General features: G+C 44.7%; 1 protein-coding gene across 8 annotated transcripts; it reads right to left on the bottom strand.

Moving 5' to 3' along the window:
* Nucleotides 1-1,212: 1,212 nt before the first annotated feature.
* On the bottom strand, nucleotides 1,213-20,728 carry RABL2B (RAB, member of RAS oncogene family like 2B). Of its 8 annotated transcripts, none has more exons than XM_020873877.2 (9): nucleotides 20,569-20,728; nucleotides 18,642-18,799; nucleotides 6,926-6,955; nucleotides 5,736-5,815; nucleotides 5,140-5,219; nucleotides 3,194-3,305; nucleotides 2,760-2,887; nucleotides 2,327-2,410; nucleotides 1,213-2,145 (listed from the first exon to the last, which is right to left on the bottom strand). In XM_020873877.2, the coding sequence occupies exons 2-9, from the start codon at nucleotides 18,746-18,748 to the stop codon at nucleotides 2,062-2,064; spliced, it is 705 nt and encodes a 234-aa protein (XP_020729536.1). In that variant the 5' UTR covers nucleotides 18,749-18,799; nucleotides 20,569-20,728; the 3' UTR covers nucleotides 1,213-2,061. The 8 variants fall into 8 exon arrangements, with proteins under 8 accessions (XP_020729536.1, XP_020729535.1, XP_070309722.1 ...); XM_020873876.2 differs by lacking the exon at nucleotides 20,569-20,728 and adding an exon at nucleotides 20,432-20,519; XM_070453621.1 differs by lacking the exon at nucleotides 20,569-20,728 and adding an exon at nucleotides 20,496-20,518.
* Nucleotides 20,729-21,760: the final 1,032 nt, after the last annotated feature.

Here is a 21,760-nt window from a genome sequence, read left to right as displayed (position 1 = left end):
ATGCAAAGAACTGACTCATTGGAAAAGACCCTGATGCTGGGAGGGATTGAGGGCAGGAGAAGAAGGGAACGACAGAGGATGAGATGGCTGGATGGCATCATGGACTCGATGAACTTGAGTTTGAATAAACTCTGGGAGTTGGTGATGGACAGGGAGGCCTGGTGTGCTGCGATTCACGGGGTCGCAAAGAGTCGGACACACTGAGCAGCTGAACTGAACTGATGGTCGCCCAACAATGTAACTGTTCTAAATGGCACCGCCTTGTGTACTTTCACATGGTAACTTTGTTATGTAAGTTTCACTTCAGTAACATATTAAATAAGATTCAAGGGTGGTGTTCCTGTGTGTCATAATGAAATGACCTTTAAGAGGCAGGTGGAGCTGAGCAATGTGGGGCTACGTGGCCATGGATGTTGTTGACACCCCACCTGAGCACTTCTCCCCTACCTGCTTTGAGTGTTGAACTCATAGCTGCCTTTTCCCCAGAGACCTGCCCTTGCTAAAACAGGAGCCACTTTGAGCTAGACACCACACGTCATCCCTTCCACCTGTTCCTCTTCACACACTGTGCTAACTGGCACAAAAATCCCCCTGGTCTCAAAGTGGGATCAACCCTGCGGGACAGTCTGTCCTCAGAGTTCCCTCAGGGAGATGCAGGCTGAAGCTGGTCCCTAGCAAAGACAGAGAACTGCCCCAATAATTCATCTAACCAAGATTTGTCTTCTCAGGCTTTGCTTCTATGAGAACTGATGCAAAATGGTTATGTAAGCCCAATACTGATGGTGAATTTTATCGTATTCGAATCATATCTCAACGAAGCCATTATTTTTTAAAAATACATTATTCATTTATAATAAAGGTTTTTGTTGTTGTTGTTGTTGTTTTTAAGAGCCCATCTCACCAGGGTAACACATTCCTGAATTCAGGTTACATTTCTTAAGTTGAAATTGCAAGCATCAATAATTTAAAGAGTAAAAATGTTTGTTCTTGATTCCCAAACAAATACCCATTCTTTTAAAACCCTAAATTCCACTGAAATGATCTCTGTGTCAATAAACACAGTGAACCTGGTCACCCCTGCTTGACAAATACAGCCATCTCCCCCCATCAATGCGGCTGTTGGTCCACTCATTCCTTTGTGACTTTTTGCTTATAAAAAGAATCCATACCCACAAAGCAGGCACATTGACCCAATGTTTCTGTAATTCAATCTTTATTGTAAAAAAATTTTTAATGGAAACGATGTACAAGATGATCATAAAAACATTCTAGTGAGCGACAAGTCCTGGAGATAAATGGAAAAGGCAGCACAACAGTTCTCAGCAGCCCTTGCCAACCAAGGAGGTTCAGTGCCCACACTAGTTCTCAGAAAAATTAAGAAAAGCCTCCTATGTTGAAATATGGATTTTAAAAGAAGCTTCCAAGTCAATTTATCATGCATGCCTTGTGATGTGGCTGTATTGACCCTTGATGCTCACAACAATGATGTTTGTGTTACTGTGTGGCCAGACCGGTCACCTGCTTTCACTTGATGTTAACAGCAAACTTGGGCCTGTGATCTTAGCCTCACTATTCATCAAAGTACTGGCCATATCCAGAAGAGCTCTAGAAAAACTTATGGAACAAACAGCTCTCTGCTCAAAATCATTCTTAAAATGACTTGTTTAGCTGGGAGCCTAAAGAGGAGAAAAGTCAGGAATTAGAAATCATCCTCTTGGTGGAAATGCAATGAATAGGCCCTGACATCAGCTCTTGAGGGGGCAGGGGGAGACACCTAAATATCCTTGATGAGACATACAGAGAATATTCCGATTTTCTTTACTGTCCCATATGACCTGGAGGGTCCATCCCTAATTTGGCTTCAGGGTCTGGTATGGGCCTTACACCTGTTAGTGGCATGTATTGAAGGATCAGGTTTCCTGGGCCATGGAAGTCGGGGTTGGAGGGTGCAAATGGGACAGCTGGGTTTGTAGGTGTAGCAGGGGACGGCCTGGGAGAGTGCCTCCACTGAGAGTTGAAAGGGTTGCCAAGGGAGGTGGACCGTAGAGAGGCCTCCTGTGGTCAGGAGGGAGACGGGCTCTGGATGCGGCCAGGCTGCTCTTTGTCCGGCATCTCCTCCTCCTCCTCCTGCTTCAAGTTGATGTTCTGTGAACAAGGCGGCAGGTGAGGCCTGGTTTTGCATGTGCCCAGCTGAAGCTCTGACACCTCTAGGGGCCGTGCCCACAAGAATGTGCTGCCTGCCAAGTCGGGTCTACTGAGTTAGCTCTGCACCCCTATGGAGAGAAGCCGTTTTCTCGATGCCACCTGACATGTGTGCCAGACCTACCTCAAGCTCCTGCAAAACCTCATCCATGAAGTCCCGGGAGTTCTGTTTGTAAGATACAGCTAATCGAATTGCATCATTGAAGAGCTGGGGTGGTGGGAAGGAAAACAAGGCTATGGGCACCAGTGGCTGGGACTCTGCCTGCCCTGCACCACTGGCCCATCGTCATCACGTGTCCACACAATACTCCACCCTAAAATCATCACCTTTTCCCCTGTCCCCTGATCCCATGCTGGTCAATATGCCTTTTCTTCACCAAGCCCAAACCATCACCTCCCCTACTGTCAACACTCACAATGACCCCTTCCTGTTCACCAGGGCCCCCAGCAATGCTGTCCTCACCAACAGCCCTGCAGACAGCCCTTCTCTCCACCACTTCTCCGGAAACATCAGGCCTTTCCCACCTCAGTAGATCATCTCTGCAATCTCCTATTACCTTCACAACGTTGGTACCATCAGCAGCTGAGACAAAGTACAGAGGCAAGGAGAACTTCCTGGCAAAGTTGAAACTTTTTTGGGTCATCTTCATGTCTGCTGTAGAGAGAAGGCAGGACACTGGCCTGTCTACCCAGGAAAAAGGAGAGCTTTGAAGGGTAGGTCACTGGAGGTCCCCATTCCATGAAGTGGGACAAGCAGGGACAATCAGCAGACATGTCATAGAAATAGCTCATTCAGCTGGGATCTGTGTCTCAAGGAGGCAGGTTGGCTCACGTGGATATTACTGGAAGGGGAGTGATGGCAAGCAGCCAAGGGATCTACTTTGGGAGGAACAGATCACTGATGGTTTGATGGCCCAGGAAAGGAGGACAACACGTGTGATGGCGGGCTCCCCCATGATTTGCTGGCACCCAGACGTAGGGGTGGCCTCACCATCGATTTTATTGGCCACCACAACGCACGGAATCTCTGGCCTGAACTCCCGAAGCTCTGTATACCAGGTGCTGAGGTTCTTGTACGTGATTTTCCTCTGCACGTCAAATACCTGAATCAGCAGAGGAAAGAAGACCGCCCAAGCGCATCAATGTCTCTCCACACCCCCCCACCCCCAGGTGACACACACACAAGCAAGCAAGCACAGGCTTGGGAACTCAGAAGAACCACTCCGAGCTGTGGCCCCTCTGACCACAAGCCTCACCCACACTTCTGAGAATCCCGCGAGAACCTTCAGCTTGTCACCCAATTTACCTATTTTAACCAGAGTATCATTTCACTTATTGTACCATTGATAAATCTGTGAACATTGAAAGTTTTTTGGTTTTTTTCTTAGTCTAATTACTGCCTATCCATTTTTTTAAAACTCCTTTATGGTAATCTTAAATGTTTGTAGAATACCCTTTCAGTTGTTTTACCTTTAATTATAAACTTTTTATATTTTAAACTTTTAAAAAGTAACTTTTATTATTTTGCAGCTTATCATTTTATCAACTGTTCATAATTTATACTGTTTACCTATTAAAATATCAGCAAGAAGTATGAACACTGACTAGCTCTAAGGACAGGCAGGCCAGAAGCCCTAAGATGCTTCAAGTGGCCACTACAAGCATCCTTCCGGCTCCTCAGAGGAACTCCCCGGAGGTCAGCTGCTTGCCGCTGAGCCATCTCCCAGAGCAGACTCGCAGGTCCAAACTGCCCCAGCACAGCAGTGGGTTGAGAGGGACGGCCATGTACCCTGCTGCGACGGCAAGTCTTACTTCAAGACAACGCAGCCCTTCGTGGGAGCAGCCGTGGCCAGGACAGGGGCTCCCCCTGCACAGCCGCGGGCTCCAGTCAGCAGCTGACCCGCCTGAGGCAGCAGCACGTCTACTGAGAAGCTCTTGTGTGGTATTCCCCAGGCCCAACTTCGATAAATGACCATGTTTCACTGAATTCCCAAACAAGACTTCTTCTAAAACATGCTTGTAGTGAAACCTTTGGAATCTGCTTCACCCCTGCCGTGATCACCATCAGACCTTTTCCCCAGGTCTGGTCTCCTGAGCTCCCTTTCCTTGTTTGGAGCTGAGGAGGAGCTGGTTGGGCTGAGCAGCACGTGGCGGGCAGACCACCGCCCTCCGGGGCGATCGGTCCCCGCGTGGCCGAGGCCCTTACAGCAGACTGGGGCTGGTGAGAGGCGCGGGCAGGCTGACAGAACAGAAGAGGGCCACAGGGGCTGACAGACGCGCGTCACAGGCCAGAGGCCACGCCTGCGGGCGCCAGCCCGCCCCGTCTGCCTCACCCTCACCCTTTCATTTCATTTCGTCCCTGTACAGTTTGTAGCTGTTTAGTCACAAAATCATGTCTGACTTCTTTGAGATCCCATGGACTGTAGCCCAACAGGCACCTCTGTCCATGAGATTTCCCAAGCAAAAAGACTGGATTAGGTTGCCATTTCCTTCTCCAGGGAACCTTTCCAACCCAGGGATCAAACCTGAACCTCTTGCACTACCACTGGGCCACCAGGAAAGCCCCTCTGTATAGGTACTAGCATTAAATTCTGGAAGATTTGATGAGACTTTGTACCTTAAGCACAAGGGCAGGACAGGAGCACCTGAAAAAGCAGTCCATGGCTCCACTAGGGAGGGGCTGTGTTTGGCTCTGAGACGGCTGATGGGCCCTGAACCTGCTCCTCCTGAAGGAATGGCGGCACCACAAACCCCATTCACCCTCACCCCAGATGAGACGCTGGCCCAGGCAGACTCTCAAGCAGAACCTCTGCAGTCTGAAGCCTGCCCTGAACCTTCCCCCGGCACCCAGCCCTGGTCAGGAGGGCTCAGGCCCCCATCCCTTCACCCCTCAGGCCAGACCTGCGCAGAGCCTCTGCCTCCCAGCTGGTTTCATACCATGATGCAGGCGTGGGCCTTGTGGTAGTAGGAGGCGTGCATGCTCTGGAACCGCTCTTGGCCTGCTGTGTCCCAAAAGTCTGCAACATGAACACAGCTCTGACTGCCCGACGGGGGCAGAGAGGCAGAGAGCCCGGACACTGAGCATCTCTACAGCGGCGGGGAGGACAGCCGAGGGAGATGGGGGCCAGGAAGAAGGAGAACATAGACAGGAGACCCCACGAGGGAGAGGCTCAGCGCCCAGCCTCCCCCACCCAATAAGATGCAGGACCCTCCGAGGTCAAAACCAGACCCAATTCCCATGAGTGCTGGGCACAGAGACAGATGCGTGGCCTGGCCAAGGGAAAGGCCGTAACCCCACTTAAAGCCAAACCTTTGTGGAAGACAACACTTGGACAACACCTGTTATTTTCCTGACTGAAGAGAACCGGAATAGAGCCCTGCATGCTTCTTTCCACCTACCCTTGCTTCTCGGCTGTGGGTTGCACCTACCACCCCTCATCTGAGCCTGGGCTCTCGGATCCCCCACCTGACTCTCTCCCCAGCCCTTCTCCTCCCTCTGGAGAGCTGCTGCGGCTCAGCATTGTGCTGCTCACCCACAAGGACGGTCTTGCCATCTACCATGGCCGTGTGCTTGTAGAGGGTCAGGGCGTATGTGGACAGCTGCTGGGGCTGACTGCATTTAGGTTAAGGAAAACAATGAATAAAAAGAAGCATAAGAAAGGTGCTAGGGGGTGGCTGCTGGTATGACGGAATGGAGCCTCTCTCTCCTTCTTTAGAAAGTTATTCAGATTTTAAATTGAATGTGTTGCAGACAGAGGACCAACCTCAACCTCAAACATCACAGGCACAATCTCCATGAAAAGTGAGGGGCAGGAGAGGCTGGGATTATGTCCTGGCCACCTGAGTACAAGGGAAAATGTGGAATGGACGTTTACAGAGCAGCTGTCAGAAGCAGCATCACGTAGTTGGCAAATGCCACTGTGGATTCTCCAGCTCTTTATGGATGGGGCTCTTGCAGACATACAGCAAATTCAGCCATATGAAGCAACATAACAGTTCCAGGGAAAACAAGCCTCCTTCTTAAGACAGCTAGCTGACAAGCTGTTTGTGGACTGCAGTTTGTCTGTGTATGAAACCCTAACAAAAAGCATGGGGAATACAACTTTCTGAAGTTGCAAGTTGTCAGAGTTGGGACAACACAGGTGAGTGAGTGCAAAGAACTGAGGAGAAGGTGAAGAAAGATATACTTAGACTCTGCCGTGGGAGGCTGAGGCCCAGGGTTCTGCTGACCCATAGTTCTCAATGGACTCACCTGGGAAGAATTTTTACAAATCATCCCAGTTGTCTCATTCCAAACCTGCGTAGCAAAGACAATTCAGGAAAGGAGGGTGGGGCTGGCAGATCCTTCTTCAGAAAGTTGATGCACACCAGAGAATTTTTGAATTGTAGAGAGTTCAAGCTCTGAGGTCAGAGATGTTAAGTGACTTAGCCACTGCCAGAGCTGCTAAGGAGGAGGTGAGGTGTCAGTCCAGGCATCGGACGAGGTATGGTTAGCCATTCCACTGCCTTCCTAATATAAGGCGAATCCAGATGTAACCTTCAGAATATACTGCAGCATGCCATGTGGGTCAGCTGGTAAGAAACCAGCATGAATGAACCGTCTGCACACGCTCAGTTGCCCCTCCCTGGACCCCTAGAGCAAAGCGGGGGCAGGGGCGCAGGGGTGCTGAGTTGGCATGGGAGTAGACAGGGCCACAAGGAGCATTTCAAACTTGAAGGATACAATCCATCCATGAGGAACCTCTCCATCAGTCTGTAGGGAGAACATGCAAGGCGGTCAGCCACATCCCTCAGCACTCCTGCCTCCTCCTCGCCCTGCTGAGCCACCCAGGGGTGGGACACTCAGAAGCCAGCTGTGGCTACCCCTCTAGTTCCTTCCTCAGCTACAAGCTTCCTTCCAAAGACAATGCCCAGAGACCACCCATCCACTCTCTTCATGACTTGGGGTAAGTTCTTGATACCCTTTGGCTATAACACTGACCAGCACCCACAGGTGCTTTTCCTGTGAGCAGGGACCCCAGTTTACTCCTTTTAGGGAATAAACAAACTGTGGTAGTCTACTACAGGAACTACCACCCAGCAATAAAAAGAAACAAATTACTGATCTACCCAACAGTTTAAATGAATCATAAGGGTATTAGCTGAGTGAAAAAGGTCACGTTATATAACTCCTTTTATACAGTGTTGCCAAGATGACACCACTACAGACATGGAGTATGTTAGCAGAGGCAGGGCTGGGCTGGTAGAGGATGAAGTGGGATAGGCGTGGCTACAAACTTGCAGCAGGACCTCGGCCCCCACTGTGCTGGGATAGCTGTGTATCTCGACTCCAGTGATGCTACACAGATCTACACATGATGAAGTGACACAGAATTATACACAGGCATTGAACAAATGCTGATTTCCTGCACTTGATCTTGTACTCTGGTTATTTAAGAGAGAACCAATGGGGACAGGAGGTGAGGGATACACAGGCCCTCTCTGTATTCTCTTTGCAACATCCTGTAAATCTGTTATTTCAAAATGAAAAGTTAAAGAAAAAACAAACAAACAAAATCCCCTCACAAACTGGGAGAAGCCATGTGCAATGCCAATCACTGACAAAGAATCAGTATACAGAAATCATGAACAACTCTGATACATAAAAGAACACACATACAACCTGGTTCTAAGAATACGAATAGGCAATTCAGATGAACAGCTAACAAACATGAAAAGATGTTCAATCTTATAATGATTTTATGCTAATTAAATAAAATGAAGTAGCACACTCATCCGTTAGAGTAACAAAATTGAAAAAGTCACATGATAGTCACAAAGTTAGGGACTTTGTGAAGCAACAGAAATTCCTATACTGTGCTGTAGGAGTGAGAATCTACCATACTACTTTGGAGAGAAAACGGGATAACTCAAAATTTGAGCTAATGCTAAAACTGGGCAGTTTCACCCCAGCTCTAATAGAATTTGTGCCCAAGATGATAGGCATAAAATATTCACTGCAGTACTGTATCTAATATCATAAAAATGATAATTTTCATAGGACAGATAGTTTAGTACAAAAAAGTAAAAAAAAATTACTGAGTGCTTGCCATATGCTGGATGCTAGGCTAGGCACCAGCATATAACACTGAACAAAACAGATGAAAATTCTTGTTTTGTGAAGCTTACATTCTAGTGGGGCAGACAGACAGACAATAAACACACCCTTAAAATATGTATAGCCACATGTATGGTCAATGGATTTAGAACAAAAGCATTACTGTAATTCAGTGGGGCAAAGGATTGTTTTTGAAGAAAGAAATGGCAACCCGCTCCAGTATTCCTGCCTGGATAATTCCATGGACAGAGGAGCCTGGTGAGCTACAGTCATGGAGTTGCAGAGTCGGACATGACTGAGCAACTGAGCGCATGGACACACACAAAGGACTGCTTCATCAACGAATGGTGTGGAGACAACGGAACACCTGTGTATGGAAAAAATGGACCTTGAGGACATTACACAAAATGGTGGGGTAGGAAGTTCAAGGGGTCACTCCCTCAACTGGTAACTGGAAAAAATGATCAGAATCAACCATTTCAGAGCTCTGGAACCTGACTGGACTCAACAACCAGTATAGTGCTAGATGAAAGGAGAGTGTTGGCCTTGTGCAGAAGAACAGCACACACAAACCAGCAACAGCTACACACACCACAGGCCCACCGAAGCCATACAGTGAGCGGTGTTCCCCGTGTCTGGCTGGCAGTGGAGACACAGTCCTCAGAAAGTTTATCTTGCAAGTTGTGATCAGCTGGTAGATCCCCAAGGAGCCAGATCTGAGCTCTCTCAGGCTTCAGAGGCTTCCCCTGCAACTACTGGAAATTTAACAGGATAAGACTATCCCTCTTTTTCTTTCCCATTTTGGAGCCAAATATTTAAAGAAATTTTTATCAGGTCACTGTCCAGACCACAGATAATGGAATAGAAATATCAATGACCACACACAAGAAGGAATAAACACTTTGTAAAAAGTATGGAAAAGTTACAAGTAGACACTCCAGCCCTAAACAGGCAGAAATCAGCCATACCCAAGGAATGGGAATATCTGAGTTCCAAAGTCACCACTGCAGAAGGAGATGGCAACCCCCTCCAATATTCTTGCCTGGAGAATCCCATAGACAGAGGAGCCTGGAGGGCTACAGTCCACGGGATTGCAAAGAGTTGGGACACGACTGACTGACTGACACACACAAAGTCACCACAGTAAAATACTCAGAATGTCTAATTCTAAACCAGAAAATTACAAAGCATGCAAAGAAACAGGAAGGTATAGCCTAGTCACATGGTAAAAAAGAATCAACAGAAATAATACCTGAAGAAGTCCAGATACTTGACTAGTCAAAGATGTTAGATCAATTATCTTAAATATGCTCAAAAAGCTAAGGGAAACCAAGGACAAAGAACTACAGGAAATTAGAAAGCAACACATAAACAGAATGAGAGTATTAATAAAGAGACAGGAAATATGAAAAGAAACAAGATATTCTGGAGCTGAAAAGCACAATAATTTAGGTGAAAAACTCACTAGAGGGTTTCAACACCACTTGAGAAGGCAAAAACAGTTTATCTTCAGCAAACTTGAAGTTAAGGCAACCAAAATCATCCAGTCTGAGAAGCAGAAAGAAAAACAAGTGAAAATGACCAGTGCCTAAGGATCCACAAGACAGCATTAATCATCCTGACACAGGCATCATAGACAGAAGACAGGAGGGGGCAGAGAGGTTATTTGAAGTAATAATGGCTAAAAACTTCCCAAACCTGATGCAGGACATGAATATACACACCTGGGAAGCTGAACAAACCCCAGGCAGGATAAACTCACACTGTTCCACATTACAGGCAAATTGTAGGAACTGAAAGACAAAATCCTCAATAAAATAAACAGCTGATTTCTCATCAGATGCCACTGAGATCAGAAGGCAGTGGAAATATATTTGAGGCTGAGGGGAAAAAAACTGTCAACAAAGAATTCTATGCACAGCAAACTATCCTTTCAGAATGAAGGCAAAATTGGGACAACTCCCAGATAAACATAAGCTGATGTGGCTCATAAGCAGATCTGTTCTAGAAGAAACAGTACAATGAGTCCTCCAGGTTGAAATGAAAGGGCTAAACAGTAGTTTGAAGCCATATAAAGAAACAAGTATCTTCAGCAAAGGTAGTTACATAGGCAAATATAAAAACAGTACTCTCATACTTTCAGTTTATAACTCCTCTTTTTTCTCCTATGTGATTCAAAAGACATAAAATTATAGCTATAAGTCTATGTTAATGAACAATTAATGTATAAAGATGCAATATGTGACAAAACAATATAAAGGGAAGGGACAGAGTGTTCGTATACTACTATAATTAAATTGATATTCAAATATGCTATTATAAATTTTAGATATTAATTATAATCTTCAAGGTAACTATTAATAAAAAATTTTAAAAATTATACATGAAAGGAAGAGACTCAAAACAGTATACTACCAAAAATCAACTTAAAAAAAAATGTAATGGAGTAACTGAGAAATAAAACAGGAGACATATAAAACAAATAGTTAAATGGCAGAAGTAAATTCTTCTTTATCAGTAATAACTTTAATTACTGTTGTTGTAAATGGGAATAGATAAAACTCTCCAATTAAAAGTGAGAGACTGGCAGAGTATATTTAAAAAATATATACCAAGTATGTGCTAACTGTAAGACACCTGCTTTAGATACAAGGTCAAAAAGAGGCTGAAAAACAAAAGGATGATAAAAGATATTCCATGCAAACAGTATTCAAGAGAGAACTAGGATGGCTATACTACAACCAGAGAAAACAAACTTTTAAGTGACAAATGTTACAAGAGATGAAGGACATTATATATCGATGAAAAGTTCAATCTGTCAAGACAATAGAAAAGTTAAAACATATATGTGAAGAACAAAAGAGTTGTTCCAAAATATATGAAGTTGTTTGAAAATATATGAAGTCAACATTGACATAACTAAAGGAAGAAATAAACAGTTGCACAGTAATACATGAAGACTTCAACATCCCACTTTCAGTAATGAATAGAACAATGAAACAGAGGAGTTTGAACTACACTATAAACCAAACAGACCTAACAAACATATACAGAATACTCTATCTATCTAACAACAGCAGAATGCATATTCTTCTCAAGTGAACTCAGCCTAACAAACATATACAAAATACTCTATCTATCTAACAACAGCAGAATGCATATTCTTCTCAAGTGAACTCAGCCTAACAAACATATACAGAATACTCTATCTATCTAACAACAGTAGAATGCATATTCTTCTCAGGTGAACTCAGCCTAACAAACATATACAGAATACTCTATCTATCTAACAACAGCAGAATGCATATTCTTCTCAAGTGAACTCAGCCTAACAAACATATACAGAATACTCTATCTATCTAACAACAGCAGAATGCATATTCTTCTCAAGTGAACTCAGCCTAACAAACATATACAGAATACTCTATCTATCTAACAACAGCAGAATGCATATTCTTCTCAAGTGAACTCAGCCTAACAAACATATACAGAATACTCTATCTATCTAACAACAGTAGAATGCATATTCTTCTCAGGTGAACTCAGCCTAACAAACATATACAGAATACTCTATCTATCTAACAACAGCAGAATGCATATTCTTCTCAAGTGAACTCAGCTTAGGCTACAAAAAAGTCAGTAAGATTTAAAAGACTGAGAGTATACAAAGTATCTTCACAAATAAAATGGAATGCAACTAGAATAACAGAAGGAAAACCAGAAAATTCACAAAACAGTGCAAATTAAATAAACAACATAACTGTACATTTTAAGGTAGTAGATATGAAAGACCAAACTAAACTCAAAGCTAGCAGAAGGAAAGAAACAATACAGATTAGAGTGGAGATTCACAGAATATGGAATAGAAAGACAACAGAGAGTATCAGTGTAACCAGAAATTAGTTCTTTGAAGAGATCAACAACGTCAACAAACCTTTAGCTAGACTAAGAAAAGAGAGAGGACAGAAATGATCAAAATCAGAACTGAAAGCTGGGAGAGTAACATCAGTCTTATAGAAACAAAACAATTGCCAGTGAACACCATGAACTACTGCACACCAATAAGCTAGATAACCTAGAGGAAGTGCACAAATTCCTAGAAACACATGAACTACCAGATTCAAAATGAAATAGAAAATCTGAGTAGACCTATACCAAGTAAGCAGATTACATCAGCATTGAAACACTCCCTGTAACTAAAGGTCCGGGACTGAATTACTTCCTTAGTGAATTCTACCAGCCATTTCATAAACAAACACCAGTTCTTCTCAAACTTTTCCCAAAAACCGAGGGTGGAACACTTTATAATTCTATTATTTCTACCACAGGCCAGTGGTACCCTGATTCTAAGACCAGATGACACTATCAGAAAAGAAAACTACAGGCCAATATTCCTCATGACTTTAGTTGTAAAAACCCTCCCCAAATCCACTAGCAGACTCCCCTGGTGGCCCAGTGGTTCAGAATCCACCTGCCAATGCAGAGAACACAGGTCTGATCCCTGGCCGGGAAGATCCCACATGCTGTGGGACAACTAAGCCCGTGCACCACAATGAGCCTGCATTCTAGACCCCATGCTGCGTAACAAGAGAGGCTACCACAAGCAGAAGCCCGTATACCTCAACTAGAGAGTAGCCCCTGCTCCCTGCACTAGAGAAAGCCCATGCACAGCAACTAAGACCCAGAACATCGGGGAAAAAAAAAAAAAAAACCCACTAGCAAACCAAATCATATTAAAGGGGTTATACATCATCACCAAGGGAGATTTATTCTCAGAATATAAAGGTGGTACAACTTAAGAAAATTAATCAAACATATATAAATAGAATGAAGGAAAAATTCCACATATTCATCTCAATAAATGCAAACAAAGCAGCTGACAAAAACCAGACACCATCTCATGACAAAAACACTCTATAAGAAGAGAAGGCAATCACCTCTAGGATAAAGGCCACATATGAAAACCCCAATGCTGTAAAAAACAATATTGCCTAGGAACCTGGAATGTCAGGTCCGTGAATCAAGGTAAACTGGAAGTGGTCAAACAGGAGATGGCAAGAGTGAACACTGACATTAGGCATCAGTGGATTAAAATGGACTGGAATGGGCAAATTTAATTCAGATGACCATTATATCTACTACTGTGGGCAAAATCCCTGAGAAGAAATGGCATAGCCCTCATAGTCAACAAGAGTCCAAAATGCAGTACTTGACTGCGATCTCAAAACCGACAGAAAGATCTCTGTTCATTTCCAAGGCAAACCATTATCACAGTAATCCAAGTCTATACCCCAACCACTAAGGCCGAAAAAGCTGAAGTTGAATGGCTCTGTGAAGACCTACAAGTCCTTGTAGAACTAACACCAAAAAAAGAAGTCCTTTTCATCATAGGGAACTGGAATGCAAAAGTAGGAAGTCAAGATCTTGACACCTGCAGTAACAGGCAAGTTTGACCTTGGAGTATAAAATGAAGCAGGGCAAAGGCTAACAGAGCTTTGCCAAGAAAATGCACTGGTCGTGCTTGTTTGGAAATTCCTGTTCCCTGATGACGTGTAAAGAAGTCTGACGCTGCACTGTCAGATTTAAACACCAACAGCTTCACCTGCTTTGACATCTCACTCTTCCCTGATTTGAAGACACAAAGGAAAACTGCTGTTGTCTTTAGCTCCTGAGACAATTTGCATATAGTCAATGCCATCCCTCTACGTGAACTGTTACTGGTATTATAGTACTTTGCTCACAAGACATGTTGCTGTAAAATTATCGCTTAAAGTAGTAGCGGCAAGCACCTAGTGTAAATAGTGATCCTTTCAGTCTAAGTGACAGTAAGTCACCCCAACTCTGGAAAGGCTGGGCTGTGGAATCACGCCTGTTAGCTCCTCCTGGAGTGTGTCCCACAAGCCATTCCTCCTGCACCCTGCCGGAGGCCACGGTGGTGCTCCAGAGCTGCTGCTCAAGGTGCACCCACCCTCTGAGTGTTGTCTCTAAATGTTAAAAAACAAACACAGTGATGTAAGGAGAAAAAGATATTCCCTGTTACACTTCCATACTTTGCATAAGCTTGCTAGGGCAAGAGTGCAATCAGCAACTACAGTAAAGTGAATCTTCTTTTCATCCACCTTTCATTTTTTTCCTTGAATGAGGAAACACATTGGTCTAGCAAGAACAGTGTTTGTGCCTTGAAGATAGCAATTCTAGAATAGATCTGTCTAAAATACGGCATTCTGCATTATGTTGCTTTGTTTGTTTAGAGAGGGTAATACTGAACAGTCTTCAAAGAAATGAGGTGAAGATCCAGTACTTCAAGAACATAATATGTTTTGAGATGGCTGAGCAGTCAGATACACTTGTAGGGTTTTTTGTATTTATAAGATCCTGAGTTCTTGATTGTTGGCCAGTTTTCAGGCAGGTAAAAATCAATGCAGTCTGTACATTTTTCTAAGTTTACCCAAAAAAATGCTCTATTCCTCATGTGGCACATGCTTTATGCTGCTGAAGACTAAACCCTCAAAATACAACCTAAGGAGGGAACTAATAATAATTCGTTAGAGAAAATCACTGGTGTTGCTACTAATTCCTGTCCCATTGGTGGTAATGGATAAATAACATGTCCTGGGCAGATGAACTCAACCTGGTAGATAAAAGTTTGCTTGGGTCACAGCTGCCTATGAATATGGGTTTCAAAACAAACATAAAGCCTTAACTTAGTATTTCATTATGTTTTAGAATCATCACTGCCTTAACGTTTCAAACATCTATTTCAGTTCTCCTAAAGGAGAAGTGCATGTTTGTTTTGGCTTTTTGTAAATATATATGCAGTGATCTATGGCTTAAAAAAAATTTTTTGTGTGTTTCTGTGACAATGTTTGTTAATCCAGCCAACTGAATTATTTACATAAAATTGAGCATGTAATAGTTCATGTACCAGTAAGAACTGTCTCCCACCCCGAACCTTAGTTCCCTGAATTGTTCTAAGATTTGTAAAAGCTGAACACTCAGTGATTAAAGAGAAGTGAGAATTCTAAAAAAAAAAAAAAAAAAAAAATGCACTGGTCATAGCAAACACTGTCTTCCAAAAACACAAGAGAAGACTCTACACATGGACATCACCAGATGGTCAATATCAAAATCAGATTGATTATATTCTTTGCAGCCAAAGATGGAGAAGCTCTATATAGTAGCTGACTGTGGCTCAGATCATGAACTCCTTATTGTCAAATTTAGACTTAAATTGAAGAAAGTAGGGAAAACCACTAGACCATTCAGGTATGACCTAAATCAAATCCCTTACAATTATACCGCATAAGTGACAAATAGATTCAAGGGATTAGATCTGATAGACAGAGTGCTTGAAGAACTATGGACAGGGGTTAGTGACACTGTACAGAAGGCAGTGATCAAGACCATCCCCAAGAAAAAGAAATGCAAAAAGCCAAATGGTTGTCTGACGAAGCCTCACAAATAGCTGAGAAAAGAAGAGAAACTAAAGGCAAGGGAGAAAAGGAAAGATATGCCCATTTGAATAGAGAGTTCCAAAGAACAGCAAGGAGAGATAAGAAAGCCTTCCTCAGTGATCAATGCAAAGAAATAGAGGAAACCAAGACAATGGGAAAGACTAGAGATCGCTTCAAGAAAATTAGAGATACCAAGGGAACATTTCATGCAAAGATGGCACAATGAAGTACAGAATTGGTATGGACCTAACAGAAGATATTAAGAAGAGGTGGCAAGAACACACAGAAGAACTACACAAAAAAGATCTTCATGACCCAGATAACCACGATGGTGTGATCACTCACCTAGAGCCAGACATCCTGGAATGTAAAGCCAAGTGGGCCTTAGGAAGCATCACTACGAACAAAGCTAGTGGAAGTGATGGAATTCCTGTTGCGGTATTTCAAATCCTAAAAGATGATGCCATGAAAGTGCTGCGCTCGACATGCCAACAAATTTGGAAAACTCAGCAGTGGCCACAGGACTGAAAAAGGTCAGTTCTCATTTCAATCCCAAAGAAAGGCAATGCCAAAGAATGTTCACACTACTGCACAATTGCACTCATCTCATATGCTAGCAAAGTAATGGTCAAAATTCTCCAAGCCAGGCTTCAACAGTACGTGAACCGTGAACTTCTAGATGTTCAAGATGGATTTAGAAAAGGCAGAGGAACCAGAGAGCAAATTGCCAGCATCCGTTGGATCACTGAAAAAGCAAGAGAGTTCCAGAAAAATATCTACTTCTGCTTTATTGACTATGCCAAAGCTGTTGACTGTGTGGATCACAACAAACTGTGGAAAATTCTTAGAGATAAGAATACCAGACCACCTCACCTGTCTCCTGAGAAATCTGTATGCAGGTCAAATAGCAACAGTTAAAACCAGACATGGAACAATGGACTGGTTCCAAATGGGAAAAGTGTACGTCAAGACTGTATACTGTCACCATGATTATCTAACTTCTATGCAGAGTACCTCATGTGAAATGCTGGGCTGGATGAAGCACAAGCTGGAACCAAGACTGCTTGAAGAAATATCAATAACCTCAGATCCACAGATGACACACCCTTATGGCAGAAAGCAAAGAAGAACTAAAGAGCCTCTTGATGAAAATGAAAGAAAAGAGTGAAAATGTTGGCTTAAAGCTCAACATTCAGAAAACTAAGATCATGGCATTTGGTCCTATCACTTCATGGCAAATAGATGGGGAAACAATGAGAGACTTTATTTTCTTGGGCTCCAAAAGCACTGCAGATGGTGACTGCAGCCATGACATTAAAAGATGCTTGCTCCTTGGAAGAAAAGCTATGACAAACCTAGACAGCATGTTAAAAACCAGAGAAACATTACTTTGCTGACAAAGGTCCATCTGGTCAAAGCTAGTTGGACCATAAAGCAAGCTGAACGCAGAAGAATTGGTGCTTTTGAACTGTGGTGTTGGAGAAGACTCTTGAGAGTCCCTTGGACTGCAAGAAGATCAAACCAGTCCATCCTAAAGGAGATCAGTCCTGAATATTCATTAGAAGGACAGATGCTGAAGCTGAAACTCCAATACTTTGGCCATCTGATGCAAAGAACTGACTCACTGGAAAAGACCCTGATGCTGGGAAAGACTGAAGGCAGGAGGAGAAGGGGACAACAAAGGATGAGAAGGCTGGATGGCATCATTGACTCAATGGCCATGAGTTTGGGCAAGCTCCAGGAGTTAGTGATGGACAGGAAAGCCTGGCATGCTGCAGTCTGTGGGAGTCGCAAAAAGTCAGACATGACTGAGTGATTGAACTGAACTGATGAAAACCCCAGAGTTAGCACCATACTCAGTTGTGAAAGACTAAAAGCTTCCCCTCAAGGTGAGAAATAAGAGGATGCCTGCTTTTGCCACTTCTATTCAACGCAGCACTGAGAGTTCCAGCCAGAGCCCTGTGATGAGAAAATCGTTAGTTTGAGTTCCTTCCTAGGCATTTTACAGTGACAGCCCTGCTCCCACCTAAAGTCTGGGCATTGAGATGAAGGCTTAAGTTTAGGACTCCTGCTACAAGTTCCTGCTTTGCTTTTCCCAGGGCATCTTTTAAAATAAACAGAGTTGAGGTTGAGAAAAGTTAAGTTACCACTATGCCAACCAGCGAAGCCCCTAGGGAATTATTCACAGCTCCCTGATTCCAAGGATATGTTAATAAAAGATAAAAGTGGAAAACAAGGTGGAACTGGGGCTCCTGGGATATAAGACTAAACAAGGTATCTGGTCAGGGGCAGAAATGGATGAGTGCCCCACAGCCCCAGAAACTGACAAACAGGCTCACACCTTGTGGAGACAGGCTGCTGCACTGCAGAGCCTCCCTTAGAGTCTCAGGGGAGTCCCACCTGTGCACAGAGGCACTGCAGTTATGATCGAGCCAATCTTTATGCTGATTACAGTCAGTCATCATTTCTATCCACTCTTCTCAGTAAGTTCTTTCAAGAAAGTTTCCTCACCACCTTTCCTCAACGTGCTGCTGGTTGTGCTAGTCACTTTTCACACCTTCCTTTCCCTGTTCCCACTGCCTGCACCTTGAAATCTCAGTCCACACACCACACACAGGAAAACCCCAGCTTTCACCTCACCAGAACTGCTCCAGCAGTCTCTGCCAGGACTCACAGGTAAAGCTCACCTCTCTCAGTCCTGACTCAGCCCTCTCTGACCCTCCTCCCCAGACACACACAGCTGCTGATGGGAGGCTCCCTTGTTCCCCCACACCTGGGCTCCCTCACCACACCCACAGAAGCCATGCTCCTCTGTGCCTCTGGAGGGTTTTTCTAAGACCCCAGATCTGTTCTGGGCCTGGCTTTGCTCCCCTAATCCTCCAACATACTTGGACTTGCCCACAGCGCTGTCTCCCAGGCAGATGATTTTCACATTGTCATCAGCATCGTATTTCTCCTGGTCCAGCTCACAGGGTTTGGCTCTGTCCCTAGCCATTGGCTCCTGGCTATAGAAACGGCATCAGCTCAGGGGAGGGGGATCTTGTCACTGGAAAGATCAAGAAGAGGCTGTTGGTAAAGAGATGAGAAGTCCCCTCAACCAAATTCCCTTCCTCTTCTTGGACAGGGGAGACTGACCTGATGAGAGAGAAGCCCCAGGAAACACTGATATCCTATTCTATTCACTACCAACCTGGCTAGCACTTGCTGAACCATAGCGTTGTGATCTTGTCTCCAACAAGATCTTCTTAGAGTGGTTTACCCTGTGTCACCTCTTTACTACAGCTATGCTCAGGACCACAACTCCCACTCCCATCTGGAGAGATTATTCTAAAACCATGTTGAAGTTTTACGTACAAACATTTGCTCACTTGTAAAGCAGGGGCAAAAATCAGTGCTTATACCACATAATCAATTTGAGACATTGGGTGGGCCTGAATTCTCACCGCTGAATGATAGACCACACAACCAAAGATGTCTCTGCCCGATCCTCTACCTCATGCTTCTCACCTCCACCTCATTTTCCATCCTACTGAAATCAGTAGCTGTTTTTTCCTTTCCCAAACCTGGCATTCCCAGGCCCTCTTCTCTAGGGTAATTTCAGCCTCTACTAGTTTCAAGGATCTCCTAAATGCTGATGATGCCAAATCTGCATCTCCACAGAGACCGCGCGCCCCTCAAGTATGCAATTGCCTACCGAGTTTTGACTAGCAAACTACTGCACACAGGCAAAAAGGACCTGTGAAACCTAAGCCCTGCCCACTCCAAACTCACTCTTCACATCCCTTGTCTGTACAAGACATCACCAGACACCCAATGCCAGCATCTAAGTATAACATAATCTCTAGATCTATTCCACTATCCTCACGTTATCACGCTCAAAAATATTAATAACTTCACAAACATTACTGAGAATGTGCCACAGTCCACACACTGAGCTCAACGATGCAACAACGCTGCAGCAGCGCCCGCACTTACTGAGCCTTAAATACGGGCAGATCTTGCACCGGGACACAAGACACGAAGGAAAACTGCTGTGGCAAGAGCTATGACAGAGATACACACAAGGGTGGAAAATACCAACAGGATCCCTGAGTTTCCTGACCGCAATGCTATTGCTTCTGCTCAGGAAGGCAATCAGCCTTATTCACCGAGGCACCCTCAGCCTCAAGAGCAGTGACCGGGAAGTGGCAGATGCTTGATAAGCATAATAAGGGGCTGCCCCTTCCACCTCCACCCTGCAGCTGGAGCCAAATCTATTCTCGAAGACCTTCAATGCTTGTCGATAGTCTCGCGACCCACTGGATAAGCTCTCTTTCACTCAAGTAGTTTTCGAGCACCTCAACCTCTTGGCCAGAATGGGCTGCCTTCGCCTCCCTCCTCCCACCGTCGCCAGAACCACTGTCCCGTTACTTCCCCCCACCGGGCCCTCCGTCCAGCTGAGGGCCCGAGGAAGGCCTTGAAGGGGCGCTTCCCACAGGCGAGGCCGCCACTCGCGCGGTTTCGTCACCTAGGCTGTTCCCGAGCGAGGACTGGAGACTAGCGGCGCCGAAGGTCGGTCCGCCCACGGCCAGCCGCCCTCAGGGCCCCCAGTCGCCCTCAGGGTCCCCAGCCGCCCTCGGAACCCGCCAGTCTCGGATTCCCCCCAGTGTCGGGCCCCGACAGTCAGCCCAAGGCCCACCGCCCCTCAGTCGGCATCCAGCTCTGCCCGCGTCCCCGCAGCTGCTACGCAACCGCTCAAGGACCTAAGGAGGGCTGCCCGGCCGAAGGCCTGAAGGACCCCGGGAGGCTGGCTCGTGCGATGCCGGGCCGGGTTACCGCCGGTGAACGAGCATCCGGATCAGGCCGGCCTCGGGTTTCCAACTGCCAGAGTCTGGGTGGGCTTCTCCTGGGGACTGAGCCAGGATCCAGACGGCTTTAGGTCCCGGGAAGTTGCTGAAAAGCGGGAGTGTGGAGTCTAGGGAACTGGGCCTGCGGCGCGGGGCGGGGCCTGAGTCGTGGGGCGGGACCTGGGGCGCGGCACGGCTCGGGGGCCTGTCGTTGGCACCTGGTAGGCGGCTGAGGTTAACAACCAGAGTCTCCTGCAGTACAGGAGGACTCTTTACCACCTGAGTTATCAGGGAAGCACTGAACACCCCTAGAATCTCTATATCCGTATGGAGACCACATCTCATATACATAGAGGACTGATTACACAATGGATAATGCAAGAGACAATCTTATAAAATGGGCAAAATAAATGATACAGATCAAAACAATGATTAGTATAGCTAGTTGTCATCCGGTCGAAATAAACCATCAAGTCCACAGGAGAGCCAACTGGAGAATCCAAGTTCTGGAAGGATCAGGTAGTTAGAAAAACGTTTCATCTTTGTTTCCGAAAATATACTATAGCGATTTGTTGATACCTACTTAAGTATGTATCAGCCTATACATACTCATGTGCAGGGGTTTAGCCTATTTCAAGTCCAATCATTCCAAGCATAACCCTCCAATTTGCTGCAATTCTATCTAGTCATTTGTCTCAGTTTTATAGCAAAAGGACAGAAGCCCTAGAGCATTCATATAGACCAGTCAAAGATGCTAGGATGGCTCAGTCTAATGGGTTAAAAGTACCTATTTTGTCCAAATTTCACAAAATTTTATGCCAGTGTCCATTATTTGTTTTCATATCTTAGTCAAGATTCCGTATTGTATTTAGTTGCATTGAGTAGCCTCAGCTGCATGCAACAAGTTCTGATAAATTCTTTTTTCATTTTTATTCTGTTACAAATATTTTCTAATTTTCCTTGTTAGGGCATCTTAGATACACCCATCATTTAACAGTGGACATTTAATTTCCAAGTACATGGGGTCATTTTGGTATTTATTTCTCATTTAACTTCTTTCTTCTCTGCAGTCACTCTCTGTGTTTTTTCAGTCTTTTAACTTTATTGAGACTTTCAATGGCTGAGTCAAAGATCTCTCTTGGTAAATGTCACCTTGCACTTGAAAATATGTGGGTTGTTTT

This window comes from Odocoileus virginianus, chromosome 23 (assembly GCF_023699985.2).
Source record: "Odocoileus virginianus isolate 20LAN1187 ecotype Illinois chromosome 23, Ovbor_1.2, whole genome shotgun sequence".
In the NCBI taxonomy this organism is placed as follows: Eukaryota; Metazoa; Chordata; class Mammalia; order Artiodactyla; family Cervidae; genus Odocoileus; species Odocoileus virginianus.
The sequence above is the reverse complement of the archived record's forward strand: the minus strand, read 5'-3'. Positions and strand labels throughout refer to the sequence as shown.